This window comes from Argiope bruennichi, chromosome 3 (genome assembly GCF_947563725.1).
Source record: "Argiope bruennichi chromosome 3, qqArgBrue1.1, whole genome shotgun sequence".
Classification (NCBI taxonomy): Eukaryota; Metazoa; Arthropoda; class Arachnida; order Araneae; family Araneidae; genus Argiope; species Argiope bruennichi.
Window position 1 is genome coordinate 134242414 of NC_079153.1, and position 13591 is coordinate 134256004.

The 13591-nt window shown below is 33.6% G+C and overlaps 1 protein-coding gene across 1 annotated transcript; it reads left to right on the plus strand.

Annotated features, from left to right (window-relative positions):
* Positions 1-2727: 2727 nt before the first annotated feature.
* On the plus strand, positions 2728-3993 carry LOC129962977 (uncharacterized). The gene has a single exon (XM_056076980.1). It carries the CDS (start codon positions 2728-2730, stop codon positions 3991-3993), a length of 1266 nt encoding a protein of 421 aa, XP_055932955.1.
* The last annotated feature ends 9598 nt before the right edge of the window (positions 3994-13591 follow it).

Genomic DNA, 13591 nt, shown 5'->3' on the forward strand with positions numbered 1-13591 from the left:
ATGGCAGGAAGCTATTATAATTCCAATTTTGAAACCTTTGAAAGATCCAACAGACCCTTCATACTATCGTCCTATAGCACTTACGAGCTGTTTAAGCAAAACATTTGAAAGAATAGTTAATTTCCGGCTTATCCATCAACTTGAATTGGAAAACCGTATACCTTTACATCAAAGTGGATTTCGCAAAGGTAGATCTACCCTTGATAACATTTTACAGTTGGAAACAGAAATCCGTAATGCATTTGTGCGGAGAAATCATTTGGTTTCCATATTCATAGATATTGAAAAGGCGTATGACCAGACTTGGCGTTATGGGATACTTCGAACCCTATATGAGTTTGGGTTTCGTGGTCAATTACCACTTTTTATTAAAATTTTTTTATCTTGTCGTGTTTTTAAAGTCCGTGTTGGATCAGTATTATCTGACTCTTTTATTCAAATGGAAGGTGTTCCTCAGGGTAGCGTATTGAGCGTTACTCTTTTTATTATCCACATTTCTAAAATTCTTTTAATACTTCCTTCATCAGTTTTAGGCACATTATACGTTGATGATTTGCATATTTCTTGCCAGGGATCAAACATAAGACTGATTGAAAGGCAGTTGCAGACTGCTGTGAATAGTCTTGTGAAATGGTGTGATCAGAATGGATACACAGTTTCATCAAGTAAAAGTTGTTGCGTCCACTTTTGCAGAAAACGCAGTCTTCACCCTGAACCTGAAATTTGTATACGCAATAGAGTTCTTCCTGTTGTACCAGAAGTACGTTTTCTCGGGGTAATTTTCCACCGAAAGCTTTCTTTCCATTCTCACATCTCCTTTCTACGAAAGAAATGTGAAAAAATGCTAAATATTCTAAAGGTTCTCTCCAACACATCTTGGGGGGCTGATAGGACATCATTACTCCGAGTATATGAAGCTCTCATTCTATCTCGTATAGACTACGGTTGTTTAGCATATGGCTCTACCAGCAATACTGCTTTGAAGAAACTTGATACAATCCATCATTCTGCTCTGAGGATTTGCTCTGGAGCTTTCCGCACATCCCCAGTGCAAAGCTTATATGTAATGTGCCATCAACTTCCATTATCTCTGCGTCGCCAGAAATTGTCATTGCAATATTATTTTAAAATTTCATCCGCACCTAATCATCCTTTAATTTACACCACTCTCAGTCAATTTTTAGAGCGAATTTATAATGCTCGTCCAACGGCTATCCGTCCATTTTATGAACGCATGAAATCCTTCATTTCAGACACACAACTTTCTGAAGTGAGCATATTGTCTTTTGACCGTTTCTACTTTCCTCCCTGGAATACACCATGCATTTCTCATATAAACCCATTCATTGGTTTCAAAAAATCTCATATTGATGCACACTCGCTTCAGCGAATATTCCTTGAGCATCGTGCCCAGTATAACAATTATAAAGCTATCTTTACGGATGGTTCGAAAACGATGAATCATGTTGGTTTCGGTGTTATTTTAGATAACACTCCTTATAATTATACTCTCCCCAAATACTGCTCAGTGTATACGGCAGAAGCAACTGCTATTTTATGTGCACTGCAAAATATTTCTTCATCTGACTGTCGTAAATTTTGCTTATACACGGACAACAGGAGCGTTTTGCAGCAATTACAAAATTTTGATTATTCTTGTCATCCAATTGTTGCACAAATCATGGAGCAAGAATCAATACTGGCTAACAGAGACTTTGAAATAATTTTCTGCTGGGTACCGAGTCACGTTGGAATCCATGGCAATGAGCTTGCAGATCTAGCTGCAAAATCAGCTTCAGAACCTTTCAATTTCCGTGTTCCCTTTTGTGATGTATCAAGTTATATCAAACGATACATCAATGAAAAGTGGCAAGAAGTTTGGGACACACAGGTTGATAACAAACTACATGCTATTCAACCAAAAATAAATATGTGGTCAGTTTTACCAAACCGATGCGCAGATGTAAAATTAATTCGTCTACGAATCGGACACACAAGGTATACGCATAGACATTTGCTGTTTGGTGAACGAGCCCCTCATTGTACGAACTGTGGAGTGATCAATTCTATTGCACATATTCTTACTCAATGTCCTAATTTTACTTCTGATCGTTTAACTCACTTTCATTCGCCTATTTTAAATTTACAGGACCTAGTGGGTGAGAAACCTCACTTAAAACTTTTTGACTTTTTAAAAGCCATTGGTTTCTTTCATAGCATTTAAAATTTGAGTTTTATTTTTATTCTTGTGCCAAATCATTATAAATCATAGACCTTCTAAACTTTTGACGTTTTACAATGTACCCTTGTTTTATTGACACATTTTACACTTTTATGATGGAACTATTTAAATATCCTTGTGGGTGGCGCAGCTTGTCCTAAATTGGACCTTGTGCCAGAAAACCTTAACTATACCATACCCAGCGTATAGGTTTCGATCAGCACCATGGTAAGCGCCGAGGCTGGGGTGAGCCAGAGCCGGTGGCTGCCATCCCTTGTTGGGCTCCGTGGTGGGCGGTGCCGTCGAGCCCGAATACTTCTAAATATCGCATGGGTATTTCTAATTATCAACAAAGTAATGCTTTTTTAAAAAATTTTGTAATTTTTTCTGAAAATAATAACTTGAAGAACATCTCTCCCATTTTAATCCATAAAAGTATCTCTGCCCTTGTCGGAGAGGTAAAATCAATTAAAAAACTGAACAGCGGAAAACTATTAATAGAAGTCATGAATATAAAACAATCGGAAAATATATTGAAACTAGAAAAAATAGGGAACATAGATGTCAAAGTCGCTCCACATCGTACACTCAATCAATCCAGAGGCGTAATATCCGAAAGCGAATTTCAAAAAGATCTGGAAGAAGATATACTCGAATGTCTGAAAAGCCAAAAAGTCATAGCAGTCCGCCGAATTACAATCAAACGAAATGGCCTGAACCTCCCAACAAAACATCTCATTCTTACATTTGACACTCCTGTACTACCAAAATCCGTTAAAATAGCTTATATAAACTGCCCGGTTAAACACTTTATACCTAATCCACTGCGCTGCTTTAAATGCCAAAAGTTTGGCCACACAATAACAGCTTGTCGGGGAAAACAAATTTGTGCTCGGTGCTCTAGTTCAGATCACGAAAGCAACACCTGCAATTCTACAGAAGCAAAAAGCTATAACTGCGATGGTGATCATCCATCGTATTCCAGATCATGCCCACATTATAAATTGGAAAAGGAAATCCTGACGGTTAAAATAACAAAAAATCTCTCTTTCCCAGATGCTCGAAAAATAGTTGCCGACAGAACACCAAAACCAAACCTCTCTTATGCATCTGCACTAAATCCATCAGTCTCCCCATCACAACAAACAACTTCTGCCACAAATAATCTTACATCAACTACAACAGCAAATACTCCGGTTAACAATGAATTAATAACAATTAAAAAAAGTGACTGGCTAGAACTTCTTGCAATTAAAAAGTCTTGGGAGAATGCTTCATCGTCCCCCGCCGTATCACATGCAACTACCAATTCAACTCCAGTACTAGAAATTCAACCAAACCCACCTTTTCCCACTATTAGCAATGATGAACAAGCAAATGCATCTGCAATTCCTACAAATAATTTATTAGACATAAAGACGGCATCAAATAAGTCTCCAAGTAATCCGAATATATCCTTATCAACAAAGAACAATTCATTCCCTGTAAAGACAAATTCAAAAAGTGCTCGGGAAAATAAAAAAATGATGAAGAAGTCAAATGATAAAGAGAAAGTGAAGGAATCGAAATCGAGCAAACGTGTTCGCCTACTAGCCAATAAAAGAGATCAAAATATTTTAAATACTTCTGCAAATCGGTCACCTACCCGACAAGACTTTTTAAAAGATTCTGGAAAGAAAAATCTTAATGATGATGGTGAAGATAGTGATTCACTTTTTAAAGTTCATCCATCTGAAGATGAAATGTCCACCAGTGAGGCTGGTGACTTCTAGCTCCCTTTGTTGTCTTCTTCTTCAGTCTTTCCTTTTTCTGTTTTTTGGTTTGTAATTAATGGCTGCCTTTATTTCCTGGAACTGTAGAGGGTTTATGAACAAGTCTTCAGAACTTAGAGACCTCATTTATAAATATCAACCAACCTGTATTGCACTACAAGTGACATATCTTAAAACAGATAAAAATAATATTCCTAATTACCAAATTTTTATTAAACACCATATACAAAATAGAGCGTCTGGTGGCGTTGCAATTCTTACAGCGAGTAATACCCCATCTATACCTTTGATTCTGAACACTAATCTTCAAGCAGTGGCAATCCGCGTTCACACGCAATCTTTGATCACTATTTGCAGTCTCTACTTGCCTCCCAACGAAACAGTTAATCAAACAGATCTGAATAACTTAATTTCCCAACTCCCATCTCCGTTCATTATTTTGGGAGATTTTAACGGTCATAACACCTTATGGGGTAGTTGTAATTCAAACACTCGAGGTCAAAAAATCGAACAACTTCTTGTTGACCATAATTTATGCCTTTTAAATACAGATGAAAAAACACATTTTCACTTACCAACGCGAACATTCCATTCAGTTGATCTGGCAATATGTTCTCCAGCACTCCTACCTTTTCTAAATTTAACGGTTGACAATGATCTATATAATAGTGACCACTTTCCTTTAATTATAACAGATAATAGACACAGTATCACTGGTTCATATCATCCTCCTAAATATGTTTTAAATGCAGCAGAATGGCAGAAATTCACCACTCTGGCTAATATTAATTCTCATATAATTAAATCTTCAACTATTGAGGAAGCATTAAAACATATTGTCAACACTATAATCGATGCAGCAGACAATTCCATCCCAAAAACGCCCGGTAGTAGAAGAAAACAAAACAAGCCCTGGTGGAATGCCGATTGCCAACAGGCATACAAAAAACAGAAAAAGGCCTGGAGTATTTTTCGAAGATATCCCACCACACAAAACTTTATCCATTTTAAAAAGACCAGAGCAGAATCCAGAAAAATACAACGACACAGACGAAGAATTTCTTGGCGAAACTTTGTCTCTAATATCACCTCTAAAATATCTAGCCGTTCTCTGTGGAATAAAGTAAAAAGAGCTTCAGGTGTTTCTCACACTAACGCCGTTTCTATTTTAATACATAAAGGAAATACAATTTCATCCTTAAAAGATATTGCAAATTGCATTGCCTCAACTTTCGCGCATACTTCTAACAGCCAAAATTACCCCTCCAAAATTTTGAATTACAAAAAGAATGCTGAAAAACAAGTGTTAAACTTTAATTCTCGGTCTACTTTGCCCTACAACTGTGATCTAACGTTTCTGGAATTGCAATCATGTTTATCTAGTGTCCACAACTCTTCTCCAGGACCGGACAATATTAGCTACTCCATGATCAAACATTTAACAGTCGAGTCTCAAAAAGCCTTATTACTTTTCTACAATCGTATCTGGCGTGAACACTACTTTCCTACTATTTGGCAAAACGCAATAATAATTCCTGTGTTGAAACCAGGAAAAGATCCTCAGAATCCATCAAACTATCGTCCCATTGCTTTAACCTGTTGCCTCTGTAAATTACTTGAGCGGATGATTAATCATAGACTAATTTATTACCTGGAAAACAATAACATTCTCCATCCATCTCAGAGTGGATTTCGGAGGGGTCGTAGCACCACCGATAATCTTCTGGCCCTTGAAACAGACATCCGCCTCGCATTTTTACAAAGAAAGCACTTAGTCGCCATATTTTTCGACATCGAAAAGGCATATGATCGGACCTGGAGATACGGAATTTTGAAAGATTTGCATGATCATGGACTAAGAGGAAACCTACCTATTTTTATAAGGAATTTTTTGAAACTCAGGAAATTTCAATTTAAAGTGCAGTCCGAATTTTCAGACTTCTTCATCCAAGAGGAAGGTGTCCCTCAGGGCAGCGTTTTAAGTGTGACGCTTTTCATTTTAAAAATGAATAGTATTTTTAGACAACTATCGCCTACTGTTAAGGGCCATTTATACGTTGACGACCTCTACATTTCATGTACGGGGATAAATATGAGTTTTATACAACGACAGTTGCAGATTGCAGTTAATGGTATCACACAATGGTGCAATAATAATGGTTTTAATATTTCTACATCAAAAACTGCGGGTGTTCACTTTTGCCGTAAAAGAAATTTACACTCAAACCCAGAAATTAAATTAAATGAGGAAATCATTCCATTTTTGGACGAGATCCGGTTCTTGGGCATAATCTTTGACAAAAAGCTAACCTTTCTCCCTCATGTAAAATTATTAAGGAAAAAATGCGAAAAATCTTTGAATATCTTAAAAGTCTTATCATCTACAGCTTGGGGAGCGGATAGAGACTCTTTGATTAAAATATATAAAGCCACGGTGCTCTCTAAGTTGGATTACGGCAGCGAAATTTATGGATCTGCCAGAAAAAGTGTTTTAAAAAAACTGGACCCAGTTCATCATACAGCACTCAGACTTTGTTCCGGAGCATTTAAGACATCCCCTGTGAAAAGCCTTTATATCGAATGTTACGAACCTCCCCTTGATGTAAGAAGACGAATGCTGACTTTGAAGTATTATTTTAGAATTCAGTCATACACAAAACATCCATTTTATGATTTTAAACTTCGCCCTTACTTAGTTAGACTGCAAGAGGCTAGAAAGTCGTCCGCACCAGTATTTTTTACAAGAGTCCAGAACTTCCCTTCAGAAAACCTACTTAACCTACAAGTTACTCCACAGCTGGTAAATGACTTTCCACCTTGGAAAAATCTTAATATACAACTTTTAAACCCATTCAACACTTTTAACAAATCTGAGACAACAGAAGTTATATATCAGCAAATTTTCCTTGAACACAGACAGAAATACAAAGACTTTCTTCCAATTTATACCGATGGGTCAAAATCATCTAATCATGTCTCTTTCGCTGTTGTCTTACCAGATACAGTCATTTCTTTTACACTTCATTCCTTTTGTTCAATTTTTACGGCAGAAATAACTGCGGTTTTATATGCATTAGAAGAAATTTCAGAGAGACAGGCAAAAAAGTTTATTATTTATACCGACTCTCTAGGTGTGTTACAATCGCTAAAATCATTTTATCTTCGTCGCCATAATCATTCTTTGGTTTTCAAAATTCTAGATATTTTTAACAAACTGACTTCTCGGGATTTTATTATTTTATTCTGTTGGGTACCCTCTCATGTAGGAATTCTGGGCAATGAAGAGGCAGACAAGGCTGCTAAATTGGCAAGTATTCCAGCGTTCACATCTATTCCTGTAAGCGACTTAAATAAGCACACTGAAAGGCTTCTTTATTCCAAATGGCAAGCTCAATGGGACCTTGAAACTAACAATAAACTACATACTATTAAACCACATGTACAACCGTGGCCTTCATTACCTAATCGAAAAGCAGACATAGTATTAACCCGTTTACGTATTGGACATACGAGATTCACCCATCGCCACTTGTTACTAGGTGAACAACCACCTCTATGTTCCCAGTGTGACCGTCAAATGTCTGTCCAACATATATTGTCAGAATGCCCAAATTTCAATGCTCAACGTTTGCACTTCTTTCAAAATACGAACACTCCATTACCTTTCTTACTTGGTAAGACACCACATGTTCAAATTTTTACATTTTTGAAATCAATAGGTTTTTATCCACATATTTAAGTTTTCTTCATCTCTCTCAAAAGTTTTCATATTGTTTTTATAATTGAAATTTTATATTTTATATTTTATATTTTAATTCTGAAAAATACAGTTTGGCGCAGCATAGCCAAAATCATGGCTCTTGTGCCAATAAAATCCACAAATTCAAATCCAAATCCTGAATCCTGCTCCATGGATAGAAAATAAATTACACTATGAAGACCCTTTTAAACAATTTAGAAAATCAGAACTGATAGCTCTGTTTTTATCTCACTTTTTAAACATCATCGGGAATTTTATTGTTCCTATGAACCCATTTTTACTGATGTTTCCAAGTCATCTGATCATGTGGGTTGCGCATTCCTTCATGGTCATCGCATTATAAGTTATAAACTTCATCCTTTTACTTCTGTTTTTACCTTGGAATTAACTGCTATTTATTTAGCCCTCAAATACATTGATGGACATCTAATCCATAAGTCTGTTATTTACACGGATTCTCTGAGCGTTTTACAGGCTCTAAACTCTTCATCTCCTGGTCACCCACTTCTACAGGAAGTGAAGAATATGTATCGTCGTCTTTGTTTGAAAAATATTAGAGTTTTGCTTTCCTGGATACCTTCACACGTGGGTATTTCTGGAAATGAAATCGCAGATACAGCAGCTAAGTCAGCGAGTGTAAATTTGCAACAACGTCTTTTTTATGAGGATATGCGCACATCTATTACTCGTTGGTGCTATCGACAGTGGCAAAATCAATGGGACATGGAAATTGACAATAAGCTTCATTTTGTTAAACCACAGTTGGCCAAATGGTCTTCTAAACTAAGCAGGCGCTATGATGTAATTTTGTCCCGACTACGCATTGGTCACACTCGCTTGACACATAGATATCTACTTTTTGCGGAGCCTCCCCCGGTATGTGGCAATTGTGGAGTGATTTTAACAGTTCGTCACATTTTAACAGAATGTGCAAGTTTTATTGATCTTCGTTATAAACATTTTAAATCCAACAATATTACCTTAGATTTTCTATTGGGTGAGACACATCATCCAAACATTTTCTTGTATGTAAAACATGTGAATATCATCCATGAAATTTAAGCTGTAATTTTATTAACTTCCTTACTTTTTTAACTTTTGACTAGTTTGAACACAGTCAATTTCATTCTTTTACAACGTTAAGCTACTTTTTATCTTGCTGGGAAATTTTAAGCTTTTTCGGCGCAACATATTCTGAATCAGGATCTTGCGCCTGAAATCCAAATCCAAATCCAAATCCAATCTTCTTCTACTCAGCTTAATTTCATCATTTACACTGACAGAATGAGTGCTTTGGAAACACTTTCTAATTATCAGATTCAGATGCACCCAGTTGCGGTCCAGATTTTATTCACATTAAGAATCCTACGAAATAGAGGTTTTAAAGTCATTTTTTGCTGGGTTCCGGGGCATGTAGGTATTTACGGCAACGAAAGGGCAGATTTTGCTGCTAAATCTGCATCAACCTTTCGAACACACTCACTTGCCTATTCTGATGCCAAAAAGTCCTTCACAAGTGCGCTCTTTAATAATTGGCAACGATCATGGGATCTGCAGATCCATAACAAATTACATTCAATTAAACCGACAATTGATTTGTGGCCTGTCCACCCTATACTAGAGGTTGATGTCAAATTGACTCGCCTCCGTATAGGACATACTCGTTTTACACACAAACATCTCCTTTTTGGCCAGGCTATACCAAAGTGCTCCACATGTCGTGTAGATTTTACCATAAAACATATTTTAATCGAGTTCCCATCCTTTAATTCTTCTCGTTTATACTTTTTAAAATCATCTTCATTAACTTTACTAGACCTAGTGGGTGAAAAATTCCACCCAAACATTTTTAAATTTTTAAAAACAGTTGGTTTTTATACTTGTATATAGTACTTTTTAACGTCTATTCAGGCTCGACAATTCACATCAATTCATTGAAATGTTTGTTTTTCGAATTGGTTTTTTTTCATTTATGAATTTATTAACATTATACACTCTTGCCCTTTTAGTTTTATTTGCATTTTTTTAATACCTTTTGCTACTATATCTTAAAGTGTGTGTTTATATAATTTGTTTTATGTTTTTTTACCATCTGCTTGGCGCAGCATGGCCAAACATGGCTTTTGCGCCACAAAACCCAAACAACCAACCATATGAACGGAATTGTATTCAAAACATTTTACTGTATAATTTTTCGACTTGAAGTGTTACGATGCTTCTTTACTAAAATTTCATATTTAGTAACCGAAAATAATTTTTTTTTTGCATTCCTTAAATTAGACAAATTATAATTATCATTACATTATTCCGTAAAAGTGTTAATGTTTGTTTATTAATTATGCATTATTTACTAAAATTCTTAAACGACTTAAACAAATCTATTACTATTTTTTATAATAAAATCGCCGCTATATTTATTTTTAGTTTACTTTTCCTCTTTTAAGATTTTAGATAAATCAACTTCTCCTAGGGGGTTAATTACGTTTTCGTGTGTCATCAATATTCCTTTAGAAGGTACTTTGTAAAACTAATATCCAGATATGTCTTTCTTTTCTTCATTTGCACTTCTAATCAAAATGTCTAATTTTAAATAATGAGAAAAGAAAAGGATACAATAGAACATAATAAATTGTGATTTTTTAAGAGAAGACGACGACAGAAAACAAATTACCAGCGTAAGTGCCCCCCCCCCGCAAAAAAATCACCTTCTCTTTAATAAAGGTGTTATATACCCTTCTTTGCTCCCTTCGTACAAAATTGTAAACTTTGTTTAGTCTGCAGATGACTTGCATGACTTTATAGTTTGAAAGAAGAAATGTCTAGAAGATGTATGGTAAAAGGATACTTAAAATTAAATGGAAAAAAAATCAAAGTACACAGAATAAAATGGAAAGAAGATAGATGAAAGGAATGATATTGCTTTGCCACGAGACCTCTTTCAGATTCCACCCCAAATCTGCCCAAAGGTTTCCTGTTTGTGGGTCTATCTATTCATATTTATAAGAATTTTGTTTCGAATTGTAAGTTTGCGTCAAATTGCAGGCTTATTTGGCTGAAAGAAAAATGTATCAAAAGCATACTATATTTTGTTCACTATAATACGAAACATAAAACTAAAAATGTTCCATACTGTGGTAACATAAGGAACTGACCTGCTTGCTTGTTACTTTTCATTATTTTTCGAATCTGATTGTGTTATAGTACTTTGAACAAAACAAAGGAGATTAAATGTGTTGCACATTTGATTCACGTTTTCTATTAATTGATTCATTTATAATGCATTTACTATATTAAGGATAAAATATCGGCCTGACTACCGTTTCCTGTCGTCCCAAGAAATATTTCTTCATCAAATGGAAATCAATTTGGGAAAAGATATTTAATGCAACATCTGTTAAGATAGGAATTTCTCGAATGCCTCCAGTGATTACGGGAGTAGAACCATATTATCCGATTTGTAACATAAGATAACTAAGGAAAAAAAGAAAAACTTTCTTATCGACGAAAACAAAGCTATTTATATCAGCAAGAAAGGGATACTTCCAAGACATCTAGGCAGAACAAATAATTACGAGATCTAAAAGAGACTTAATATCTTTTCAGCCTCAAAATAACGGTATTTTGTTTTGCTTTTTCTACAATGCTAGATACTGTGAACCTTCATTAGACTACCAAGCTTCAAAACTTGCCTCGGTAGATAATTTTGAAAGAATACGAATGTCAGGTTTATAATTAATTATTCTTTTTGAAAAACTTTTTTTGATAATTCGTTTAATTTTCGATGTTATGTTATTAGAATGCTGTCGAAAATTAATTATACATGATAAGCGTTTAGATTAGGATAGAAAAATAAAATCCTTTTGCTTTATAAATATACTATATTCCTATAAGCGAATCAAAACCTAATGCCATTATTTTGACAGACAGAAAATATTAATTGTTATACTTGACTATCTCGATGTAATTATCCTATGATGTCTATTGTTCAATATTTATGTAATTACATTAAGCGTGCAACATCGAGTTTGGAATCAATCAACATCCACAAAAGGAAAAGAATTTAAAGTCATAACAAAGCGGAAGCAAATATTTACGAATGATAATTCGTGATAGATTCATTGATGATGAGTGGTTACGCGATCCTGATTACTACATAAAACTGAAATAAGGAATTTAAAAAGGAAAAGGGGAAATACTGTACAAAGGAATCTCTTCTCTCAAAAAGAATAATGAAGAAATGACCAAATTTCATTTTGTAACTTTTATCATTTGTATCAGATACTTGTCATATTTTAAAATAACTTCGCTTGTATTAAAAAAACTTTTCTTAAGGGGCTGGGAATATTATTCCCTGTCCTTTGTGATAGAGGATGATATCAGGTAAAAGGGAGTTTTACTTATGTAAGATTTAAAAACTTGAAGTATTATGAGAAATTATTCCATTGGCACTCAGAAGTTTTTAAGATTGACTTTTCCACTGACATTTTCAAAGAAAATGTTTGAATTTTGCAATGTTGTGATATTTGATCGAGCAATTTTGACATCTTTGATTTTGAATTTTTAATATACATATAAAAATGAAATATTTGGAAAAGTGCGATAAAATTTGAAAATAGTGTATGAAAAAAGAGGCGATTTACATTTTAAAAAAGCTATTCATTCCGTAATCTCTCGATGATTTTCATGTTAATATTTTTTAAGATTTCAGAAGCATTTAAAAAATAACTGTAATTATAGTTATGATAACATGCTGCTTTTTAATATTTAACAGATACAGTACAATTTGAATTTTTTTCCAAATCAATGAACCATATCTATTTAATATACTTTGTGTGCAATTACTTTTACTAACATTAAAGAAGAATGTGAAGAATAAATGAAGAATTTTTGTTGTATTACTGGAAATATTGTGTGACATTAAGTTACCAACTGTCACAAGTTTACTTTAAAAAGTGGAAATGTGCACCGCGAAACAATTTTTTTTGAAATTTTAAATGTAAATTTAATTAATTAAAATTATACAAAATTCAAATGTTTTATATTGACAACTGAAAATATTTCAGCACAAAACTGACTTTTACATCATTCTAATGTGTCAAACATTATCTTTTCAATAATATAAATTTTGTTACTGAGCAAATTTTCAGTAATTTTAAAAAGTTTTTTTTTAAATATGATGTGCAATAATAGTTTTCATTTTTGAAATTGAATTCCAACTTATTTTATTGTTTCCTCATTTCAAAATCGTTAATTTTTTCTCCTAATCTAAAATATTATTATATCTCAGTTAACTTTTTCAGTCAAGGATTTTTCTCAATTCTTAAACTCTGAAAAACTGTTAAAGATGTTTATAATTCACGAAGACTAAATTTTATTCATTTTTCTATGTGATTTTATACATTTAATCGTTTATATTTCGGGATTACATTTTTATATAATATTTATTAAGAGTATTTGAGTTATTTAGAAAATTTTCGTTTCTAAAGCTATAAATATTTTAAACCATGCATTTCATAAGAAAATGTATTATTTTTTCTTTTTTTAAGAATTAAAGTACTTGTTATTATTAATTTTTGTTATTTATTTGCGAAATGTAAGAATAAATAGGTTATATTTAGTTGTCTAATAAATGCAATTATTTCATGAGAGAGAAACATCATTTTATAAATAAGAAATATTTTTCCTCCAAAAATTTATTCTTTTCTAATATTTTACATCTTATGAATGTTGGTTTTCATATATAATTAAGAGAATACAATTATTAATATTTTATAAAAACATTTAACTTATAATTTAACATTTAATTTTATAATAACATTAAACTTAGTGTAGATGAAT

What these genes read in the sequence shown, in the direction of transcription:
- LOC129962977 (XM_056076980.1), top strand. Translation starts at nt 2,728, where the DNA reads ATGAATATAAAACAATCGGAAAATATATTGAAACTAGAAAAAATAGGG.